Consider the following 25780-nt stretch of genomic DNA (forward strand, 5'->3'; position numbering starts at 1 on the left):
ACATTCCTGTGTGATGTGCTCTGGGTGACCCTGCTCTGGCAGGGGGGTTGGACTAGATGATCTTTTGAGGTCCTTTCCAGCCCCTAAGATTCTATGATTCTATGATTTAGGCCTCCTGAGTGAAAAAAAAAAAAGTCCAGTGAGTCCTGAAGGGGACCCTGTGATGTCGTTGTCTTGTTGCTGAACTTGAGATGTTCCATTTATTGCACTGGAATGTGTTTTCTGGAGTCAACATCGGGTAAAATCATATCAGAGGCTGTTAGACCCACGCGGCAACAGGATTTAGTGTCCCCCTGTGATGCCCTTCTGAAAACCTCAATCACCCTTGGTAAAAGCAGAGAACTGCTGTTAAAATGGACTGGCAGTTGGTGAGCAAATGTTAGTTACTGCTTCGAATCGTTTTAATAATTCAGAAAAAAATGAATTTCGTTTTTTTCCTATTCATTTGCAATTTTATGAGCAGCATTCTGTTACTTAAGAGGCCTAAATTGTGCCAAGTTTTATGCACTTTCTTAACTTCAGATGTATTTATTTCTATTAATCTTATTTAGGTAACTTTGTATGCTTAGCTTTGCATACTTAAAGGATTACGGGTTATGATTTTGACTAGTTTTAGTCATATATTTTATTTTGCTATAATTGTAAAAACAGAAAACAAAAGGCTATTCTAATATGGGTTGGCATCACAAAGAAAACGTAATCAATATAATAGTTATTACAAATTTTTTTAAACTCTGACTATTACATGGTGTTTATGACATTATACCATGTCTCTGCTGAAGCTGGTCAAATCTACCCAGTTTTCCAGCTAAATCTGCCTTGGAAATATGAAATTCAACTTCTGAGTGAGGGAGGGAATCCTGACAAGTATGGAGTTAAAGATAAACGTGTCCTAGTTTGAGCCAGGATGAAGCCAGTTTTCCTTTTTACTGATTTTTTTTTTTTCCTTCAGTCAGCTTTCTTTTCAATAGCAACACTCTGTTCTAACTAAGGTTGATAAGACACATGTAGTTTTCACTGAAGGACAAAAGGGAACTTTGCTGTTAACAGCAAGAAATATAACAGAGAATCTGACATATATAGTCAGTTGTGATGATGCAGCCACAGACTTATCTCTAGGCAGATAAGTGCTGCATACATTATTAATAATATTTAATTTGTTGGGGTTTTTTTTGTTGGAAAAGTATTTTAAATAATCCTTTGCCTCTCACACCTGTGGCCATGTTTAAATTGGCCGGTTTTGGGGTTTTTTTTTGGCTAAAAACACTCCACCTTTGCTACTGCTGGTGGCAACAATGAGAATGGTGTTGGGATGAAAAAAAAGGTAGGTATGATTTATTTATCAATTTAGCATTATGCAAGTCATGCTAGGCTTATAGACAGTAGTAATAAAGTCGTGCACAAATTTTCTCCTTGTTTCTGTCATTAAGGGAATGCAACTAACTTGGCAAATGTAGAAGTTCTAGTGGAAATATATATAAGTCCTAGTGATTTATTTCTAAACGTGGATGGCAGTGGTTTGTATCACAGATAATGTGAAAAGGTGGTTTTATACTTTCAAATAACATGACTTTATAATCATTGTGACAGCGAATGTCTGAAATTAAAATAAAATACAATCAAATGAAACTTTTTACTGCCAATGAAGAGTAAATAGTGAATAATAAGTAGAGCTCAAGCTGTTTTCATGGATCTTGTGGTGCTTACCTACAAGCATTGACAAGTATTTGCATCCCAGATTTTGAGAATGGAAAACACATGACCTAGATGTTAAGATAATTCGTGTTTCAGAGGACAAGTTACTAAACAGGCAGGACAGTAAAAAAATCTGACTGTACTTGTATCCTTCACAGAATGGCCAGTGCTGAGGAGAATGCAGCCCTGTCAGCTCAGAAAGACACACGCTCAGGAAGCTCCCAAGCAAAGACGTCCCAGCATGCTGAGGAAGCCACTTTTTACATGAACTGCCGAGCAGCCTATCTAAGTGTTCTGAAAAGCAGTTTGGAAAATATTAAATCAAAAGAGCAACTCAGTTTAGGTAATGATTAGATATTTTTTCCCCCTGTGACTATTGTGTGTGATGATTGGAGCGGGTAGTTTACAAACAGCAGTTGACAATTCCGTAGGGAGAACCTCCCAGTGCATAAACTCAGTATCTTAAGGAATTTACAGCAGTTTTGGATAGAGTTCAGATTTCAAGTGTTGGTGGCTGTGTCTTTGAAGACATTTTCACCAGTTACTGTTATAAAACGTCACACAGGAATTTTTGAAAGTTTATAGAAATTCTTCATTTATTTATTTTTTTTGTTTACATCACATCTTTAATCTTTCCTAAGTGTCGGAAACTGGTGTTTCATAAAAAGTTTTATTTTATTTAAACTTCTACTGAATTACAATGTCCCCATAGACTAAAATAAGAAGTTTTCAGTTATTCATCCATATATTATTTGTGTACAAATGGCATTGCTGTCAGCAGTACAACGGCACTAAGTATCTGAAAGCTTCAGCTGTACTCAATAAAGGTGTTAGTAGATACTGACTGCTGTGGAGCGTAACATTTGCTTTGAAAACAGAGGGAATTTCAAAGTTCCTTGCATGGAGTTACAAAAGTTTACTTGGAAAATGGTAGTTAGGGCTGTGTATTTGAAATTGATTTCTTTATTATCTATGTGACTGAGTGAGATAAGGAAGGAGTAAAGTAAGCCTGAGTAATAACCTGTTTCAGTTGTGAAACAAGTCTAACTCTCCCAGATAAAAGTTTTCAAGTAAATGCAATATCAACTTTGCTCTCTCTTGGAGTTGTAGGATTGTGTACTATGTCTTACCACATTTGGGGTTTGTTTCTTTTTTTGTTTGTTTCTTAGAACATTTTGGTCTTTTACTGAAAAAGTTTATTCCTGGTTGTATCTAATAGCATGGGATTGTGTCAGGGAACCTATGGAGGTGTCTTTCAGTCCTGTTTTCTGCCTGGAGTTTTGTGATGTGAAAAAACTTAGCTTGCTTTATTGGGAAACGCTTCCAGCTCACGTAGTTGACAAAGAAAGCCTGAGAGCATAAGCCTTCAGTTGGATGAAGAGAACCAAAATATATAGTTTTAAAAATAATGATTTTTATTCTGTGGGGCTTGGGGTACCGCTCACAGTGCTCTTGGGACTGGTGGTAGTGCAGGTTGCTTTCTCAAGCCCTCTACATAGGTTATGATGCCAGTAAAATGTATATGTGTTATGGCATTGCAGTTGTTTGTAATAAAAAAAAACAACAAACAACAAGCAACAGGAAAAGGCAAAAATATACTAAACTGTCAAATAATTTAGTTATATAATAATTCTGGTGGCCATACTTTTTTTTCTGCATATGTGAAAGAGTAAATTTCTCACTGACTGCTGTATAAAACTATGTCTAAAGTACAGGAGAACTCCACGTGGAATTCACCACTATAAAAGTTGTGTCCTTTTCTGATGCACTGGTTGTTTGTAGCTTCTGTCCCTATTTCAGCACATTAAATTTTACCCCTTAGCTGGCACATTCTTTCAGCATGTGACTTAACCTGTCCAGGCTTTCTCAACTGTAATAAAAATGCCTTTATAACATCCTAATGATAGTTTTGGATAATCTGGATTTTAAGATGGGAGTGGTGTGAACAAATGTCATCTCTTTTTTACATTTTGGTTTCAAGGTCAGCTCAGAAAGGGCTTTTCAGAGATGTTTAAGAACTTCCTTTAAAATGTGTAGGCAGTGAGGGTTATTATAGACTTGTATTTACTCTTAAGTAAATTCTGGCATTTTTCAAAGGAGTGGTGCCAGTATTTAAGCATCTCTTGCTATATCATGTTTGAATAATATTCTAAATTGTAAAATATTCATTTATAGATTGGCCCTGTGAAAGGCCAGTTGTAGGTGCTTTACTTGCTCATGGAGAGTAGCTTCATTCCCTGTGGTGTAGTATTACTTACAGCATTTAGCAGAATCAGTCTATAAAGAAGGATAAAGAAAAGGTACAGTCTAATTGAACTTTCCAAAATACTAACTGGGGAGGTACATAGGGTACAGCAAGGGCTGATCTCCCTGGATGTATGAAAATACAGAATTGTTGTATATTTGAAGGATACTCTGTTAAATGTAAGTGAATACTGGGCTATATTGACATTCCAGGGAACTTGGCTCTCCATGTAAACAAACACAGTAACTGCCCTTCCTTGGCTGACCTTGGCATTGAAATCCTTAAACAATTGCTACGTGCCCAAGTGTTGCAAAGATGTGAGCTTTGCTGTACTCTCCTGGCTCTGCTCGTAGAGGTGACAGGGCAGAAATCTTTATTTAGTCCTTGGCTTTCAATCAGAGATTAGCAACAAAGGCCTCTGGTTTTGTTTGTTTGTTTTTATGGTGATACAGTTGCCTACTGAGAATTGTGAGGATGCCACCACCTCATTTCCCAGATGCTGCTGAACTGTTCTCAGCTGGTGGAGATTTGGTCATTGGTCAACTGGCTAAAAATCAAACTGCCAGGCTGGGTAAAGATGAAAGATCTTCTGTGTTTCCCTAAAACACCTGATTATATGGGAAGTTACAGAAACATCCCTTCAGTTTCAGATAGACTGCATTGGAATTTAATTGCAATTCAGTGTGATACTTTCTTTACACTGGAAATTGATGAAAGGAGGTTTTTAGTAAAGACTTTCAAGAGGCTGATTAGATCCAGCAATAAATAAACTTAGAAGAATGCCTGGTGTAGGTGGGGCTGGTTGCATGTGTGGTATTGGCTGTTGGCCTTAACCATGTCTGTCTTTTGGTATCATTTTTCCTTTACGTTTTAAATTCATGTGGCATAATTTGAATGGATAAGTTCAAATGTATAGATGGGACATGAAACATTGTTCAGTTAACCTCTACACTGGGTCTTAGTTCTTGGCAAGCTCAGTGGAAAGTCTTATGTCGATCTCTGGAGAAACAGGATCTAATAATGTGCAAGCTTACAAATAAACAAGTTCTTGGTATTAAGGCAGGGGTTATAGACACTGGGCTGAATTTTATACTTGTCACTTGAGGAGATTGTCTTGGAATTAATGGATATTTTGCTTAATTAATGGCCTGAACCCATCAACTTTCTATAAGGAAGACATTCCATTGAGTTCAGTAGAACAGTGCACATGAGTAAGTGGAAGCAGCAGATCAGAGCCTTTAAGCTACATAATTCTTGTGATATTGTGATATAAAAAGTCACAGCCTGCTCTCTTGTTTCTTCCTTTTCTGTAGAAGAAAGTAGGTGTGATTCTCAGCAGTGTGGCACGTGTCATCTCTGTGCTGGGTTGTAATTCCTGAGGGATGATCCAGGGTGCCAGGCACTGCTTGCTTGATGATTCCTTTCAAAGGAATATGTCACTAAGCTCATCTGCCCCTCAGACTGCTTGAACCCTTCTGGTGCATGGAATTCAAGGCCAGGGAAGGTCGTGGTCAGTCTGTACCAAAGGAGTATATGACATTGGAGACACTGAAACTATAAGCAAAACTGTCCTTCAGACCTGCTTTTCCTTTGGATTGATGGGGCTTTAACAGAAAACGGTCGGAACATGGAAAGGGATTAAAGGATGATTGGAGAAAACTCCTTTCCTGATGGGTAGAATATATAGTTAATACTGTGCTTTATTGGTCAGTACTTCAACAGGCTGGAAGAAATCCATCTCAGAAGACAGTGGATAAATACTGGACTTCACAAACGACTACGCTGAATTTTGATGATTTTTGTAGTATTTTAAAAGAAGAGAAACCAGCTACGAAAACTGAACTGCTGGAAGCATTTGGAAAAATAGACACAGATAACACTGGATATATTTTACATGATGAACTTTTAAAAATTCTTACAATGGTAAGTAGATTAGAATCTTAATTATCCACCTGTAACCATTAAAGATTTTTGAAACTATTCCGAATTTGTAAACACATATTCCTGATTGAAAGAATCAATGACTGATTCATGTAATTTTTCTGCAGTTTTATGTCTACTTTTAATTTTAAAACTTTTAATACTTTCACAGAGTATTTTATTGAAACTGTGTCTGTGCTGCAGTGGAGTCACAGAAGGGGAAGCAGGTGGCTCTGCCTTGGTTCAGTCAGTGCAAATCCCTCTTTTCTCTGCAGAGCCCCTCTGCAGCCCTTTGGGGTTATGAACTTCTGCCAAGTGAATTAATGACAGAACTTTGCTGTTCTCCACTCAGAAGTTGTCTATATGTGTTCAAATACAAAGTTTTAAAAACTACATTTATCCAAGTTATACATAAAATACTGCAATGAGTGTTTTATATGATGTTCTGTAACACCAGTGGCTTCATTGGATCTTACAGTTACCTCATTTTGATCTTAAAATAAACAATAGCATGCAAGTATCTTAAGGCTTACCTATACATGTCATCAATATGGCTTAAAATAACTACATTAACAAATATCTGGAACTTCTTATTTAGTTGCCAAACTACCTCTGATTTTTGGGTGTCATCTGAAAGGGTAGAAAAGAATTTTTCTGAAAGAGCATAGCAGCTGAGATTTTGATGATATTAGGAGATGGAACTTTAAAGAAAATGTTATTAAGAAAATGTTTATATACTATTTATATAATGAAGGACAGAAGTAATGGATGTTGAGTGCTACTGTGATTATGCCATGAAGGAAGAGCTGCAAACTCTGTGTGCTACTTAAAGTCAGGGCATGGCTTTGTATAGACTGAAGGACTTCCCAGCTGTGCCTGCAGTTGCAACTGGTGCTGCTCAAAGAGAGGAAGATGAGAATTGATTTGTTGCAGTCCCCTGTGGCTCTGGGACCACACATCCACAGCACCTTCACCAACAATGAAGTTTGTGTTAGTTTTCAGGAGCTGGGATTCCCCAGTTTATGGAAGATTTTCTGAAATCAACGTGTCGTTCCCAGAAAGTTTCCAGAAGACACCACAAAATTGCAGAAACTGATGCAATTAATCTGTTCAGTGTTTACTAGCATTGGATGGGATTTTTTTTTACAATGCTGACCTCTATTTTGATGATTCAAATAAAAATCCATTTTAAATCTCTTGCATGACAAAATTCCCTGAAAGGATATTAAAAGAATCTTTGTATTTTTTATTAAATGTGTGCTGTAGGTGAAGAATATTCTTGATTAGGAACCCAAACTGTTTTTTTTGTTCCAGAGAGGTGAAAAAATGACTCAGGATGAAGTGAGAGCCATTACTAAACAAGCTGATTTTAACTGTGGTGGCAAACTTGACTACAACAAGGTATGGCAAAAGAGTGATATTATTTGTTCTTGTGTTATTGGCTTGATGTTATTGACAGGATTTACATTATCAAATGCAGGCTGGTTGTGTATATTTCCCTCACTTTACCTGACTTGCTATAACTGAAATGTTTTAGGCAGGGCCTAGTGCTAAGCACCAAACCTAACAGCATGTGTGAAGAGAAGAGTTAAAGGAATAGTAGGATAAAGATGACAATAGGCAGCAAACTTGGCTAGTCAGGGAGAGCTCCTGTGACATTTTATAATTTCTTGTATGGGGAATTTTATTGCATATGTTGAGTATCTAATTTTCAAGATGTGACACCCTGTCAGTTTTTTTGACATCATCTTCTAAGTTTTGAACTGAATAAGCAGTCCATAAGATTTGTACATAAATGTAGTTTCGTAGAAGGAAAACAACCTCCCATTAAAAACCCAACATTAAAATAAAAGTCATTAAATGGCAGATTGGAAGGGACCTCAAGGATCATCCGGTCCAACCTTTTTAGGTAGATTATGTGAGGTGGCTCAGCACCCTGTCAAGCTGAGACTTAAAACTGCTCAATGTGGGGGACAGTTTATTTAAGACATCCATCTTAAATATATCTAGAAAGAAATATAAGTCACCTCTTGGGTTGAAAGTCACATCTAATTTTCCTTCAGTATTTGGACCTCCTTGCTGAATCATGGCTCCATTTTACTGTGCCACTTGAGTGGTTGCTCTGATTTATGAAAATTTAATATTGTGCTTTAAGAAGAAAATGCATTGCATCTGTTGACCTGCCTTGTCCTTACTAATGTGACATTTTTATCCTTAAAACTGCTAGAAAAGTAATCTTGTGAGTGAAACATTCTTTCTTTATCTGAAGTTTTGTGCCTTATACATGACAACCAGTGAGCAGTGCTGCAGGGCTGCACGGGAGAGACTGGAAGTTGATGGTCGATGGAGGCAGCAGCAGTTTGGAAGTCAGGCTGAAACCTCCTCTGAAGGGATCACGGTGCCAGTGTCAAAGCCATCACCAAGAATCTTGAGGAAAACTGATCACAAAGTAGCATCAGCAAAAGGTATTTATATTTCATATGGGGAGTTCTCATTCTGTTGGAGATCATGCTCTGGGCCAATGAACAGTTGAGTACTTGTTTGATTAGTCTCAGATTAGTGAGGATGTTATTGAGTAATATTAATTTCTACTGTGGCAATCACCTAAATACCTCAAAAGGATATCTGACCCCCATGTTCAAATGGTTTTGGCTGCATCTATGAGGTGAAGCTGCCAAATCCATAAGGGTGAATTTTCTTGACTCACATGTGACACAGTCCAAAAGGAAGAGAGAAGAGGAATGCTCATGTGTTGCAACATAGGCAAGGTATTTATTTTCCTCCCAGATCAGAGATGAAACCTTAAACATTTATCAATAAGCAATCTCTTTCAATTATTGAGGCCCCTTTTCAAGTACAATCCATAAAGGAGTTTAATGTTCTTCCCAAAGTTACAAAGGTTCTTAAAAACTTTCCCAAGCTGGAAAAAGACCACAGGCTGACCCACTGCATAGGCATCATGTATGAAATATTTGCAGGTAGCATGCACTGTGGAGTGGAATTTACTTCAATTCTAGGCAGTATTGATACAAAGATGACAAAACAGGGATGAAGACTAAATTTATGTAGCTAGATCAACAGTTGCACCAGCAGAGCTGTCCCAGCAGAAGGAACCAGAAATAAAGGCTTGGAAGTGATTGCATAGGGCAGCTGTGCACTGGTGATGTGCTATCCAGCAGGGAAACTATATTGTCCTGGAAATAAATAACTTTAAAATAGAAGCAGGTTAAATCTATCCTCTAAGATTTACCTTGATCCCAAGGTAAATGGAATAATGTAGTAACCATTTTTTGTCCTTCAGACAGATTTGGATTCTAAGGTTCTGCCATTTGTGTGACCATTTACCTGGGATGCACAGCCAGGGAAGTAAAGGTGTTTGGCTAATGAATTATTACATGTTCTATAATTATAAGGGAAGTCAGCTTGTCTGCTTGAAGCTCTTGTCATCCAGTTTTTCTCAGTGTGTCTATAGATATAAGGATTTGTGATAAATAGCACCAGGAGTAGGTTGAAGTCATGCAACTGGAATGAAATATCTGTGTTTACAGGTGAGAGCAGAACTCCTTCAAGACCCTCATCTGCTCAGAGTTGCAAAGCATCCGTTTCCACCACTCTCAGCATGGGTGCCAGCAGCAGCAGAAACAAAAAGCTAATTGAGCCAGACACAATGAAGGTATGATTCAGTCCTCTTGAAATGATGCTGTTTTCCTCTAGGCACCTCTGTTATTGCATATTAAGTAAGAAACAGTTTTTCTCTGATTTTTAGCTTATGTTTTATTAATAGTTTGTCAAGGGCAGCTATAAACTACTGCAAGTTCTTCTTCATACATATGTTTATTAACATTTTTATATACTGTTGGTTTTGCTGACATCTAGTTATTGAAAATAATTTTTCAGGTGTGAAGGTTTAATAGAACAAAGTGTGTTTTGTAGAAATGAAACCACCGTTGGATAAAATGTTTAATGACTTTTTGAGACATTTAAAATTTAATAATTTATTAGGTTGGTAAGAACTTTAAATGCTTAAGTAGTCTGAAAGATTGTGTACCATAAACCTTTATGTGAAAGGTAATTGGAAATAAATAACTGATATGTGAGCATGTTCAGTTTGTTAGGCATTAAATTGTAAATATATGCTGTAGCCTGAAAATACTGATTTTTTACTTAGACTAATATGTTCTATCAGTGTTTTCTTTTGAATAAATCACTCCTTCAATATAAATTCCTGTGGGAGAAAGACAACAAAGTCACTTGGCTAAGTCAATATTTGTAGAGTGTTAATATTGATCTTTTTCCTTTGTTTTCCCTTTCTTGACTGAACCTTTACTAGTTTTCTTTCAACAGAAAATAATAGCTGTAGAACTATAAAACATTAACTGGGAACTGCTAGGATAGATTAAAAATGTGCACCTTGAGACCCTTGTATAGAGGGAAAAAATGGTTATGACCACACAGTGTAACTGCTGCTAGAAAACTGAACTGATTGTCCTCACGAGTTGCATTTTTGTTTCAAATAACAACTCTGTATTTGTTATTGAACTCTCAAGTCCTTTATATCTTCCACGTTGCTATACAGTGACATTTCTTTTATATTAAAATTTTAAAGACATAACCTCAAAGGATTTTTTTGCAGTCTGTTTAGGTATTGGGACCTCCATGCAATTTAACCTGCTGTTTCACCTTGTTCAAACATGATGTGTAGTATATAAAACTATCACACAGTTTCCCAGGATTGGATTTCTCTTTCTTTGTACAAGTCAGAAAAAACTGGCTGAAAAAAAGGCAGCTGCAGGTATCAATTATTGTTGATTTAACATCATAAAAAACCCAAAATCAATCAAAAAACCTGAAAAAGTTTCAGTAGATTTTTTTTTTTAATCCCAATTATTAAGGGCACGATACAAACCCTTGTCAAAATTAATAAATACACAGTTATTAATTTGTAGGTTGGATCAATCTAGAACCCAAATGTTATTCTTTTATCTCATATTCAGAAATACATTGATTATTTTTTTTTTCCTGCAGTTCACTTGTCTTTTTGAGCCAGGAAGAAAAATATTGCCATAGTGAAGTTGGACCAATGCCAACTTTACATTTGTGACAGAAGAAAACCATAGAATTCAAAACGTGGTGAATATCTAAATGTAAAGGACCTTAGAAAACACAGAATGTGTTAATGGCACATTCTGTCAGGTGTTTCCTCTTGGACAGAGGGGTTATGTGACCTGTTCAAAGCCTTGCAAATAAACCTGGGGAGAAAAAAATAGGCTGTTACAGAAGCACTACAGGTGTGTGTGTGTGAACAACATGCTGACTTGTTGGGCTTCTGCTGTAGCTGAATCACAACTCTTAAAAAAGATGGCTAATGGAGATGTTAAATATCTGCAAAATACTCTTTTTTTTTTGTTGGTTTTAGTCAAGAATGAAAGATATTAAAAAAAATGGGGTTGTTGTGTTCTAAAATGCCTCTGCATTGTGCGGCTAAATTATCCCTGCTAAGGATTCTCAACTTTCCTGTCTGCTCCACTGAAGTCAGGGGGAGGCCTCTGCACACAGTGCAACAAAAGAGATACCCGAGAGTTAAGTCCTCTTTCCTGAAAGCAGCAGGGGCATGCTCCTCCTCAGGGCTCTCAAGTCACCTCATGCAGCTGAACCAGCAGGACTTTTTCTGTGTATCTGGAACAGGTTTTGTACAAGACAAAGTGTGGAACTGAAGTTCTCTGCTTTAATCACAGGAACAATTCCTCCCCCAAACGTTGCTTTTATTTTGAGTTATGCATGAGGGTGTGGGCTGCTCAATAATAACTTAAATTCAAGTAGCAGTAGAATGTATTAGTTGGGCAGTGACCAGCAACAGGGGAGTTCTCCTAACATTTCGTTATGATTAGCATTTTAATACAGACATTTCCCACTATATTACCTATCACTTGACAACTTTTGTTATGCATTGGAGTAATATACTAAAACCAGGAAAATCATCTTTTAGCTTCCCAAGTTTACATTCCTGTTTGTAATTTGATGTGGATAAGTTAGAGAATATAGCACCACCTTATGCTCTCTGCAAGAATAACAGTTTAGTATTTGATTCCTAAAGCTAGGTCAAACTTTTACTTACTTGAATTCACAGATCACAGAATTGTCATAGTTGGAAAAGATCTCTAAGATCACCAAGTCCAACCATCCAGAACCCAGACTGACTCATGTTTGTCTCACACGTCTGTCACATGAGTTTTGAACTAGCATTTTGAGACAAGAGTTCCACGTTTTTCTTACATTTGAACAAGAACTGAGTGCTGCTGTGGCCCCCAAGGAAATTATGCCACTGCATTTAAATATGCTTGTATTTTTAATTGGACAATACAGAAGCATACAGTATTACTGTCAATTTTTCTTGCTCTGCATTTATGCCTTCTGAAGGCGCCTGATCTTCATTTTGCAGACACCTGAGATACAAAAGGCAGCTGCATTAATCTGCAGGATCCCCTTTTTTCATTGACTGTCATGAAAATTGTAAGAGAAACACATGCTTAGGAGCACTGCTTTTGTAAGTCAAAGTTGCATGCCTTTTAATGTTATCATTAAGACTTTAAGTGACACTGGTTGAAAGAGACAGAAAATAAACCACGGCATTAATTGCTACCAACAGTTTAGGAATTCCTTCTTTTCAAATTTCATCACACCTTAAACTCTCAGACTAGCTCTGCCAAATTCATGTTGCTATGTCAGAGGGTCTGTCCAAAAGCATTTTTTAATTAGCACACATCTTGTGAGAGGGACCACATGACAGAGGAAAGCAATTAAGGAGCTGATGCTGCCTGGGAAAAAACGAGCCAGATTCGAAGTAAGAAGTCCAATATATGTCCAAAAGAACATGAATCCAGACCTTTACCTGACACACTGCCCACAATAGGCAGAAACCTGCTCAGTCTGTGCAGAAACATGCAACCAGCAATACTATTAAGGCTGACATAGGAAGCATGAATGCCTTGAAAGGTTGCTCATAACCTGTACATTGTTCCTTGAGATATTTTCCCTCCTTGCTTGGGTGGTTTGATGTCCCTGTTGTAACAATATCTATCTGAATGCAGAAGTGCAAAAAAAACCAACAAACAACAAAAAAGAGTATTTAATCTGAAATAATAGGTAGAAGAATGGAAGGCAAACAGGACAAATCTACTCTCCATGCACTGTCTGTGAGCTGATGTTTTGAAGACCACTAGCATAATGAGAAAGGAGGAATAGGACATGGTGGTTAGAGTCAAGAATGACTTGATTTGACCAGTGCTTGTGTTCATGAGTTGTCTGAGCAAATAACTCCTCATTGTTCAATTGATCAATTCCGTTCTTTGCTTGATTGGCCTGATGGAACTAATGTATCAAAGTTCTTTCTTTTCTGTGGTAAATCACACACTTCAGAGAATTTCATTAGTTCAGTTTGATTCTTCATAGCAATTGAAATTTCAGCTATTTGAGCATTGGGTCAATCTGTGTGTTTCCCAACCATTTTCATGAGTGAGGCAATGCTCTTATCTACCCTGCAAAAACAGACTGCAAAAAGGGCTCTGTGAAAATTAATTTTTAAGGAAGGAGTGGCTGATCAGTGCTGTATCTTGTAGTGTATTTTATGCAGGATTTATTAAATCACCGGATTAATTAATATTTCAGAGAAGGTGCTCTTATCTTGATCAAAGATGAAGGCAGCATTTAATATTTGCTTGGTTTCCAGGAGTGGCAATGTGCACAATCCAAAGGATGCTTCTACTTAGAAGAAGATGGTGAAATCATTAGTCACAAGTACAAGCTGCACTTAGCTCAAAGGTCTACAGTGTGTATCACCATCAAGCCTTTACACATTGGGCAGGTAGAAGGTAAGTGCATTTGTATTTCTTTGGAGAATTTTCCTCTATTAAAAAATATTTTGTCTCCTGCTGACAAATCTCTCCCTTTTACACTTGAAACACTTTGCAGTATTATGATATAGCAACACTTTGCTGCTTTGGCAGTTGCTTATTAAAACTGTAACTTAACCTGTCACACTATGTTCGTCATTTTGTGCTCGCACTGAAAATCAACCAAGTCCATTATCTTTCTGCTCTTAGTCAGCCATTCTCTTAGGGGATTTTTTACCATGGGTTTGGGAAGTTTCTTGATACAAAATTCAAATGTTATTTGTTAATGTACTTTGTGAGAAACAACAACTCAAAACTTGTGGACATGGACAGTGAGATTGAGTGTATCCTCAGCAAGTTTGCTGATGATACCAAGGTGTGTGGTGTGGATGACACCCAAGAGGTAAGGGTTGCCATCCAGAAGGACCTTGACAGGCTGGAGAGGTGGGCCAGTGCCAACCTCATGAAGTTCAACAGGGCCAAGTGCAAGGTCCTGCATCTGGGTCAGTGCAACCCCAGGCACAAATATAGGCTGGGGAGAGAACGGTTGGAGAGCTGTCCTGAGGAGAAGGACTTGGGGGTGGGAGGAGATGAGAAGCTCGACATGAGCCACCAGTGAGTGCTGGAGCCCAGAGAGCCAAACACATCCTGGGCTGCATCAAAAGAAGTGTGGCCAGCAGGGCCAGGGAGGTGAATTTGGCCCTCTGCTCTGGTGAGAACCCACCTGGAATACTGTGTACAGTTCTGGGGCCCTCAGCACAAGAAAGATACAGACCTGTTGGAGAGGATCCGAAGGGCCACCAAGATGATCAAAAGACTTGGAGCAGCTCTGCTCTGGAGACAGGCTGAGAGAGTTGGGGTGTTCATCCTGGAGAAGAGAAGGCTTCGGGGAGACCTTAGAGCACCTTCCAGTGCCTGAAGGCGCTCCAGGAAAGCTGGGGAGGGGCTTTTCATCAGAGAAGATAGTTATAGGACAAGGAGTGATGGTTTTAAACTGAAAGAGGGGAGATTTAGGTTAGATATTAGGAAGAAATTATGTCCTGTAAGGGTGGTGAGGAACTGGAATGGGTTGCCCAGGGAGGTTGTTGATGCCCCATCCCTGGAGGTTTTTAAGGCCAGGTTGGACGAGATTTTGTGCAACCTGATCTAGTGGTGGGTTCCCTGCAGGGGGGTTGGAACTTGATGGTCTTTAAGGTCCCTTCCAACCTTAATGATTCTATGATTCTAACTTAGTGAATATTCTCTTTTCCGCCTCAGACACCGTTATAAATATTAAAAATAGGTTATGGCTTTTGATTGCAGTATGGTATCTTGATGGCTTTTGATTATGAACCTTGTCAGAGGGATTTTTATCTTTGTGTGTCTTTTTTAATTGTTGTCTTAAAAAAGTGAAGCCAAGCATTAGAGCCACCAGAGATTAGTCAGCCTTTGGACTCCTTTTTTTCAAATGCTTTTGGCTTTGTTCTCTCCAGTGTTTTACCCAAGAGCTTTAGCCAGTTGCTACTCTTCCTAAAGTAGATTATTTCCTCTTTAATCCTGTGAAACAAGAGCCATTAGATCCCAAAGATGTTTTAGAGTCACCTGGACAGGCTGTTGTGCCACAGGTTGGTAAATGGTTCTGATTGAGGCTGGTAAGAAAAACTTGACTTGCAAATAGTTGACAGAAAGTATTTTTCTAGTTACAGCCTGGCCTGAAAAGGGGAGCTGATCAACAGAATTCTAATGGTGAGGAAAAGTGATCTGATAATAACAGATTTCAGCAGCAGGATGTCTCAGTGTTCTGCTCATAACTTTTCTTTTTTGATGTGGCACCCTCTTAAACCTTAGAGTAGTTCTGCTGCAGGATTGCCCACCCATTCTTGTCACCCAGAGAGTACTTGCTTGTCTTTTGTAAAGAGAAAAATAAATCTGCTTTTGCACAAGGTTATTATACTGTGTATAGAGTATCTGTGCTCTGTTGTGAAGAGGAAGGCATAATACTGGTATGGAAGGGAAGGATTCATCTCAGAGCAGTTGCCTGTTTATGAGAAATCAAAAATATATTCAAATTTTTCACAAAGTTGTGTGGTGTGTAGTCACTCTTTGATATTCTTGACTCCTAACTGTAGGAAATCTGTGTTCATTGTTTTGCTGTGGTCTGATTATCTTGAAGACCACTTAATAAATGATGGATTGATTGCCCTCAGGAACTGAGCAGCTACAAGAAATTAGAGAGATTCAAATGGGAGCTATTCAACATCTTTAAGACCAGGCCTCCATTCCAGTCCAACCCAAGACAAACAAAATACATAAATTGCTAATTAAATCTTAAAAGGATTGAGACTTACACTTCTGATATTTCCATCTTCTGGAACCCTATCTTTTGCATATGATCTGGGTTTCTAGTCAAGATGAGTTTAGCAGTATTTTACAAAACATCAGATAAAAATATGATACAATTTTATTAACACCCTTAATTGCAAATATCTAGGAGCCTTAGTATAAAGAAAAGTAATGAATAATAATGTTGTTCTAATGGTAGAAAACAATGAAAATAGCTGCCTTAACTACCAAAGGTTTCAATATTAGAACTATTAATAGTAGTAATTATCTGTAAGACAATCACAAGACTTGGAGCAATTTATCTGATCAGCTTAAATAGGAAGGAAATCCCAATAGCATATAATGGATTCCTTTTTTCCATCTTACATTAACAGGGATCAGTGCTATAAATACTACAGAAATACCTACTTGGAGGTTCAAAGCACAACAGTTTTGTGTCATTATTAAGCACCTGTGTTGATAATGTTTTCCTTTTTAGGAAAGTATTGCCACTGGTTGTCAGTGGATACAGCCTTGTTTATTCTGAAGGAAAATGAAAGCCAAGAAAATCTACAGCTTGTGAGCTTTACTGAGCAACAAAACAGAGAGGTTAGAAGTTTTTGTTGTGCTCCTACCTGAATTGTTAGATCCTTGGTGTATGTGTTAATGCTGCATGGGTGAGCTCCCTGGTGTTTGGAAGGAATACAAACTGTGCCTCATTGCACTAGAGGAGAGAAGAAATGCTTGTTCTGTGCACGTTCCCTTTCAAAATTGGCAGAACCTGTGCAAGTTAAGATGTAATATTTTCTGAGTTTTGCCCTTTGGCTGGGCTGAATTTCAAGGCACTTTTATGGAAGTTTAAGGAAATTCCCGTGACGACCATATTATCATGTGGTGTGCTGGCAAGTATTGCTGAGGTTGTCTGTCCAGATACTCTATGGAAACTCACCTGTATTCTGCACCAACAAAAAAATTGTTTGAAAGGTAAAATCTGTTAAAATTTCCTTTAAATTTCATTCTCCTTGCCATATATATGATTTTGAACTTCACAGTGCACAGAATTTTCTTATCCTATGGCAGAAATAAGGGAGGAGACATGGCAGCATTAACTTGTTTCCTCTTTCCAAGCCACAGGGAACTCATTTTGCTTCTTAAGCCTGAAATAATTTGTGACTCTTTACATAGCAAGTTTTTTTTTGCAGGTTTGAACAAAGATGATGAATCAAGGAGGAAATTTAAAACTCAGTGGGTTTTGTCAGCCTCCTTCTGATGGTTTTTGCTTTAAAGTTCAGCAATTAAAGAGTGTTAAAATCTGAAAAATGATAGGACTGTTCTCCCCTCATCTCTGGTCCTGTACATTTTTCTAACTTACTAAAACTAAGAGATTCACTAGTTTTTGTGTCTTTAAAATGGCATCACATAACATCTTCCTGTAGATGTGTTTTCTTTAAGGAAAGAACCCAACATTACCAGTGATTCCAAGTAACTAATCACTTAGGGAGTATAATTGCAGAAGTAACTTACAAACTTGTCTGTCTTCCTTTAAGAGCAGATGTTTGGATGGAAAGGGGAGCTTGGATCAGGAGTTTACTGGCTACTCCCATTCACAACAGGCTGTAGGTTGAAGAAGGTAAAAACACAAATTACTGGAGAAGCAGAACTGGTTTATAGAGATGAAGATGGAGAACTGGCTCTGACCAAAGAGTTCCAGTAAGTCACATTGCCAGATAGGCATGGCAACTGTTGGAAAAGTGTGGGCTGCAAATAACATCTAGCTTTTTAAAAGCTATATGTTACTAAAATGCTGTTTGTATTCAATATTCTCAGAATATTCAGACAGAATAATCAACAGTATTATGAGACAGTAAAGGAAATATAAGTGTTTGGAAATATTTCTGCCTTTTTCATCTTTTAGGGCAGCTTTATTGGATATATTTGAAACAATTGATTTGGATGGAAATGGCCTTTTGAGTTTGGAGGAGTACAACTTCTTTGAACTGAGAACTAGTGGTGAGAAATGTGATGAGGAAGCATGGGCTGTATGTAAGGGTAAGTTCATTGCTGTGCTTGGTACAAAAAATGAAGGCTCTCAGACTATTCACAAGCTGTTTTTTATAGCATCCTACTATGTATATATAGCACAGAAAAACTGAACATTTCATAGCTCATACCAAGAACACATTTAGATATTGTTCTCTTCTCTTTTTCTTTTTCCTTTTCCAGTCTCCTGTCCTTTGTTTTGCTTCATTCTGCTTTGTGTGCAGCTGAGCTTCTGCTGAGAAAATTCCTCCCATTGCTAATCGCAAAGTTGTGTAGGGGAAAGACTGTAGCTGCCAAAAACTACAGGTTTTCTAATCATGGATCATATGGTGAATTAAGCTGTACCAGGTATTCATTTAATCAATCTCCTTTCTGCAGATTAAGCTGATACTGCTTTCATATCTAACAAAGTGTTGAAAGGACACTTAATTAGTGTTTGTATTTTGCTTTACAAATGGCATTTAGAGCTTATGGTGATTGTTCTGAAAATTATAATTAGAAAATGCCTATTGCAACTCTATATTTTCTTCAGATGTAAGCAATTTTCATTAAAAGCTTGCCTTTTGGAGGTTCATGTATGGTGTGTTTGTTTGTCCATATTGTCCTGTATGGCAGCTCTGAGCTTTGGAGTCTTCCATGAGGGAGATGAGGAACCTGTCAGTTATGACTCTTCAGCTCTGCTTTGTTTTCTGCCTGCTGATACATCTCATCAACCCTACTACACATCTTGTCAGCTTACCAGAGCAGTGTTAGGCCACAAATGTCAATTCTGAAGAAAAAAGGATTCCTGGGGCATTTCTTTAATCTATTGGCCTTGAGAATGCACAGGTTTACCTCAAAACAGGGCTGGGAGAAGACAACCCCCAGTGCCTGTGGGATGCTCTAGTAATGCAGTGCATGAAAGCAGGGGTTTAAAAGCCCTTGTATAAAAAGCCATTGTATAAAAATTAGAAGTTTCTATAAGACATGCAGTTTTTCTGCATCTGGGGTCTGAAGTGTGAGTGTAGCATATCACTGTATATCAGCCCATGTCATGTTGGATACAGTCCTTCAGGAGGTGATGACACATTGCTTCATTAGGGCCAAAATACTTGAGGCCTGTCAAGTCCTACTAATTTTTTCTCCCTAAAACACTCTTAAGATACTGGACTTTCTCCTAAATGGTTGAAAATTCATACAAAATATACTTTTCTATATATGAGTTTCTTGTCCCTCTCATGCCTGTACGTACTTTTCCACACTTGCTGACTTTGTGAGTATCACACCTCTGTGCTCTGGTCTCAGCATGAGCAGGAGGGGGGTGTGTGTGCATGAAGTGTGTAAGAGAGGAAAAAAGAGCATGTGGTGAATATTTTACCAGGTCATTAATCAGTTGAAGAGTTCAGAAAAATATCATAAATCTTAACACCAAAGTTCAAGCCATTTATTATAGCATCTGTACCCTTAGATAGATTTATTAAATTGGTAATTCCTTTTTAATAATATATAGTAAAGATTTAGCATTGTTATGAAGATGAGAAAACCATTTTTAAAGTTCTCTGACACAAGAACATTTCAATTATGTGTTTGCTGACATTAGAGTGGTCGATCTATGATATTCTATCCAGAGAGGGGTGTTAGGGTTACTGCCATTTTATTGCTTTTAAGGAACTAAGTAAATCATTTCTATATCAAGGAACTCAAGCACTGAGGGTGCTGGCCCCAGCAGATTTTCATTTCCCACTTCTTAATATACCCCATTCTGCAAATCTCAACCACAACAAATACTGCTTGCAATTTAAAAAAATTAAAAAATCAATATAAACTCATTCTGTTTTGAAATCTTCTCCTCTTTTGGCTTATATGAGGGCCCAGCGGTTTCTAGTCATTACCTAAAATCCACTGGGAAGCTCTGCAAAGAGCACATAGCTGGTCAAGGACATTCCCAAATATTGGAAAGCCTGAGGCTGCAAGATGGTTCCACCTTGTAAACAGAAGTGGGAGTTTGGCTTTGGAAATATGAAGGGTGTTTGCAGACAGAACAGATGTCTAAGTGCTACCTTATTTTTCTTCAACAGAGAATTTTGATATGAAGAAGAATGAACTAACAAGACAAGGATTTATGGATTTGAATCTCATGGAAGCCAATGACCGGGAAGGGGATCCTAGTGACCTTTGGGTCACTTTGTTGTCTCTGGGCTACAATAAAGCATTAGAAATGACAGAGGTATGACAGCCACAAAGCAAAAATATCTGCTTCACCTAGTACTTGCTGCACAGGTTTAACTGCAGTATTGTTTCTGTCTGTCATACATGGATTTAGTAGGTCTGTGATCCAGTCCAAACTGTTAATACAGGGTTTACATTACAACTTTCAGGCCTTATGGTATCCTGCTTCTAAGGGTAACACTGACATTGTTGAGAGAGGAAATTGTCTTTTGCCTTAGACAACGCCATTTTTTCTGGGGTTGTAGAGGAAGGGATTTTGGTTATATGCATTAAAAGAATTCACACAGCTTTCTGGTGGGAAGTGACAAGAAGACAGTGATAGTAAACTGTGACATGTCAGCAAACCTACAAATGCAGTACTTGCTCTGCTTAAAAAAGGTACTTCTCTGGTGCAAGACACAAAAGAAGCAGATAAAGATAACTTTTTTCCACATGTTTCAGAATTCATAGTTTTCAGACATGACCATTTCTGTTACTGTTGCCCTTCACAACAGTGTCTGAAGGTGTTCAACATGAAATTTTAGTGCAGAGGCTTCTGGTGGCACACTGTTTACAGGACCAGGGGTTATTTCTCTGATGTTTGTGTGTGCTGATTGGTGTATTATTAAAACATTTTTTTTCAGGAGCAGTATTAGTATTGATGTGAATAGTTCTCACTGAAGAAAGAGGGTAACTTCAATGAATAGAAAAAAAAATACTGAAAACTACAGAAAACATTAAATACACAGATAATTTAAGAATTTAACTTTCATTCCCAAGGAAAGCTGGTTTTGTTTTTGTTCTTTTAAAATCATAGTCCAATTATATGAGTTGTTTAACTGTTGTTAAACTAAATCAGGTCAGTTTAATCACCGTATAAAAATGTATGTTTGTGAATATATACAGAACCAAAGATGCTCATGATGGTAGAGAAGTTTCAGTTGTCTACCAGTGAAAATCTTGAGATCATAGTGAATAATTTCTTAATGAGCAGCACTTTTCTGCTTTTCCTCTGAGTATGCCTAGCAGAGCAACTGCAAAACTGTTTTTATGCATTTCAGACGTAAGAGGGAGCTGTACTCTAAGGAAGAAGATTTTGGGGAGTTTTTTATTAAGTTAGACATTTCTGATCAGTGTTTTGTGCCTTACACAAGCTGTGGTTTGTGACTGCAGTCCTTGCTTTCCAATACCTTTCTGAATGCTTTGGACATTCATCTAAAAACGTGTCTCTGCTTAACTTGTGCCTTTAACTTAACCCTTTAATTCCTCAAGTTCAGATGATTTGAGAGACTGGTATTTCAGAAGCATTGAGCCTCTAACAAATTAAAGACAGGACTGAGAAATCCAAGTGGATTCCAGCAGCCATTTGAAAGAAACACAGGTGCTTTTACTTGGTCTAAAAAAATGCAAACTCTGAGTTCTTGCATGTAGTAATCTTAGCCAAGAGACTGTGCTTAATGTGACATTGCAGATATTTTAAATCTATGTGAAGTGGCACAAATAGCAAGAGTGTGACAGAAAAAGGACACAAGTTTATTTCACAGACTGAAATACATTTGTACTTCACCTTATTTCCTAAACATTTTGCTCTCCAAGGAAGGTCTTGCTGTTTTGGAGCGAAATGCACCAAACTGCACATTGAGTGTGCTGTGACTGCCATGAAAAAGGTTTTTATACATTCTCCTCAGCTTTCATTTGGTTAAAAAGGTTGCCACAGCTCTTGAGTTTTGGATGCTTAATATTCAGTGTCATACTTGTGTTTGGATAACACTACTTCAGGGCAAGTATGAAAATGTTTAGAAGCTGTGAGTGAAAACCTGAGGGGGAAAAATTACAGATTAAGTGATGTTAACATTCATTTCCTCCATTGCAGGCATGTCCCTTTGTCATTGACATCTATGCAGAAAAATGCAAACCCAGAATTAAAGCCATGTATCTAGAGGCAGGCAGCTGGCAACTCAACAGGGCTGTCTGCAAGTCTGTTGTAGGTAAAGGAGAGGCCAAAGTAATGAGTGGCTGTGAAGACATAATCATCTATACCTACAAGGCAGGCAGGAGAATCACTGCTGTTATTGAAAATAAGGTATGGCCTGAGACTTCTGTAAAGTACTTTGTGTTCATGTATATTATTGTTTTTCTTCCCTTCTTGCATCATTTGTTAGAATTCAATTTTTGGATATTTCTCGTAGCAAGTTTCTGTATTTAGTTAATTTAAGGAGAAGTGCCTGATGCAAAGCTCTTTTTGACATGACTCAGTCTTCAAAAGAGTCTGAAATCAATGTTCTTGGAAGGGGCAGCTTATCATAATAAGGCAAGCATTTTTAAGTATCATCTTTGAGTCTTTGTTTCCAGTTTTTAGTATTTTGGTAATTATTTGAAACATGTTCAGAATTCCAAAAAACAAATACTAAGAACAGAGAATACAGTTACAGAAAGAGTAAAGACTACAGCATTTACACTATTTAATATTTTCAGTGTGTATAGGAAAGTAAGAGAGCAGTGATTTGTATTAATTGTGGTTTTGAGTGTTTTAACTGGTTACTCTTTTATGGCTAACCTCTTACAGGTTTACTTAATTACTAATCCAACCTAAGAATTGTAAATCCAAGCAAAAGTGGTTGATGAGAAGCAAAGATTTTCAACCTTTTTGCATAAATTGTAATGAGTGTGCTGTTCATTCTCAGTTTCATTTGTATCAGGAACTGAGTAAATAAATACAGGGCAGTAAGATGCTAAACTTAAGATGCTTTACATCTTCAAAGATCACAAGAAGAGGTATATTTTTAAATGAATAAACATGCAAAAGGGGATGGGTTGGTGAACTAATATTAGGACTCAGTACCAAGGCTCCTTGGAACTACAGGTTTAGATCTGCACTTTGCCCTTTAGGGTAGATATTCTGGAGTTATTTATGTATTTAGGACTATGTCAGAGAAGGGGATGAGGTCTGTGCTGAGGCTACTTGACACTGTCTCAATAAAATCACAGACTACTGCCACTTACACCATCCATAAACACTACTGTTCTGCACTGAAGCAAATAGTTCCACTTCCCTGAAAAATCTCATTAGAATTTGTAGGCTGGAGACATTTTGGTTTTGTATTGTGAATGTCTGGAAAGAAATAATACAAAAGGCAGTTTTATTCATCGGTTGTCTTCTGAGCTCCCCACAGTGCAAGGAGTCTGATTGTATCTTCAGTTATTGTACTGATATTTTCAATGGAATTAATTGTTTCTTTGTTATTTCTGTAATTAAATTACGGAAATGTGCTAGTTCTTGAGGAATTCTATTCTAGTCTTGCATATGTGTTTAATCAGTGGGTAGAGAAAGGTGTCTGTCTTTTAATCCTCCTTAGCCAGAGTGTGAGCTGGCTGGATTAAAAGGCCTTGCATACAGAGCTTCAGATTTCTCAGAGAGAAAGAAAGTACCAAGTCTATTGTCAGCTCATTTGCGTGCCAAAAGCAATAGTTAATGAGGCATTTCCTACCAACCAAAGCTCAAACTTACTCTAATATACTCTCTGCTAGGTGACTCTCTCTGACCTTGTTCCTGTTACAGGAAGGAGGGTCCAGTTTGTTTGCATTTATCTCGCTGCTGTGAAATAATGAGGACTTCACCAAAGTGATGTGCAGAGCAGCTAGATCAAAGTCAAAAGCAGCTTAATGCTAGATTGTGTTTGCATTTCTACAACGATGCCTTATTTTCTCAATTATTTTAAAAAATCTCCATTATTGAAGTCTCCAGAAATGGCCGTAGGGGAATGTTGCAAACAACAACTGGACAAGCATCCACTGACACTTCTCCAGATCAGTGTCCTTGTGAGTCTAGTGACTTGAAGTTCAAGGACTACTTGAGTGAGAAGTATTTTCTTTGTACTTAAAATCTAGTGTGAATTTGTCCAGTCATCTTTTGTAACTATGTAAACTGTTAGAATCTATAACATTCTCTGCCAAACGGTTTTCTCACCCAATGGTGTTCCCAAGTTGTAATTAGTAAATGTTTAAGTTGTTTCAATGAGTTTGAGATTACTTTTGACAATGTATCTGGGCTCTGATGATGCTAAGGTACATGTGAAACTGTTCCTCTTCAAAGAGAACAGAAGTCTGCATCCTTAAAGCATTTCTATCCTGTCAAATAGCTAAGTTGGAGGAAGTAAGAGGAATGTGTAGCTGTTACATAAAGAGCAACCACTTAACCATTAACACTAATGGGTTCCTCTGTTTTTTCACTTGCAGTCTGAAAACAAAGTGATTATTCATGTTAACAATGAGCAGAGTAAGAACTGCCTAAGTAATAGGGGACTTACTGTTTTTGCTGTGGAAGTGGCACCAAAATCCATGATGGTAAGATTTTTTAATTGTTTAGCCACCATAAAATCTAAGCAAAAAGAAAAAAATCATGTGACATCTTTACAGTTCCCTTTCGTAGGTGTTTTATCATTGTAATGAGCAGATACAGTTCTTGAAATTTCAAAGCTAAATATATACTTGATGTATCAGTGTTTCCTTTTGCAGATTGTAACAAAAATCCATAACTGTTGTGTCTTTCATACATGTGCCTCTTTCAGTTGTCCTCTTGATACATTTACTAATATTTTTTAAAATATTCTTAAGGTTTTCTTTTTGTTGTTCTTACCTAGCCCATTTTAATCAGGCATTGATGTCTGTGGCAAGCAGACCAAGCATACACTGGTCAGAAACAAAAATATATGTATTGCTGGATATATGGATTACTGAAAGGTGAAATTCCTGAAAGGAGAATTGATTTTGTTCTAGTTCAAAGCAAGAGACCTCCTTACACACAGTGTGATTTACACCTGGCTATTTTTTGTTAAACCTGACTTATGGATCATGTTTAAGCACAAGACAATTTGATCTGCTGATCCCTGTTCCAGAGCTGGGCAGTTGAGGGTTCTAAGGGATAGGTTGTGATGGAAAATGCATAACAGATGCCAATGATAGTTTTCTTCATTCATGAAGAAACTCCAGGTTTTATTATTTTAAAGCTTTGTCTCTTTCTTTGAAAGAAGGGGCATCTGAACTGTTCCCTGCTTCACAGCTTTCCAGTGCAGGTGCCTTCAAACCCATTGTAAACAGGCACAATCCCGTGACACAGGCAGGGTTGTTGGGGCCTACTCCAACATTGCTTCTGACACTAGGTATCCATAAGCTGGTCCTGTTGGGTGTTTTATTTATTTTATTTTTAGCTTAATTCAGTATAATCTGCAGGATATTTTACTCTCGTGCAATTAAAATCAACAGTGAGTTTTGAATGCCAGCTGTCATTATAGATGATGAATGTTCATCATTTAATGTTTGTGATGTAAGTACTGGAACAGGTCATTTTGCTGACATAGCACTTTAGGTGACATCACTGCAGTTCTCCAGTAAACAACTGTTTCACCTCTGTTTTCTCTCTTGTGTACAGGTTTCTCAGCATGTGATGCCACTGAATGAGCAGGAAGAATGGCTTTATAACTGTGTGCATTCCCTCTTGTGTTAA

At 37.7% G+C, this 25780-nt stretch overlaps 1 protein-coding gene across 1 annotated transcript; it reads left to right on the forward strand.

The window, feature by feature from the left end:
* The first annotated feature begins 1854 nt into the window (after positions 1–1854).
* EFCAB7 (EF-hand calcium binding domain 7) lies at positions 1855–25780 on the forward strand. The gene is made up of 13 exons (XM_010007963.1): positions 1855–2038; positions 5652–5863; positions 7175–7261; positions 8130–8325; positions 9409–9533; positions 13587–13728; positions 16550–16659; positions 17603–17760; positions 17966–18099; positions 20148–20296; positions 22151–22360; positions 24514–24621; positions 25706–25780. Exons 1-13 carry the CDS (start codon positions 1855–1857, stop codon positions 25778–25780), a joined length of 1890 nt encoding a protein of 629 aa, XP_010006265.1.

Source organism: Chaetura pelagica, unplaced genomic scaffold, assembly GCF_000747805.2.
Source record: "Chaetura pelagica isolate M959 unplaced genomic scaffold, ChaPel_1.0 scaffold212, whole genome shotgun sequence".
NCBI lineage: Eukaryota > Metazoa > Chordata > Aves > Apodiformes > Apodidae > Chaetura > Chaetura pelagica.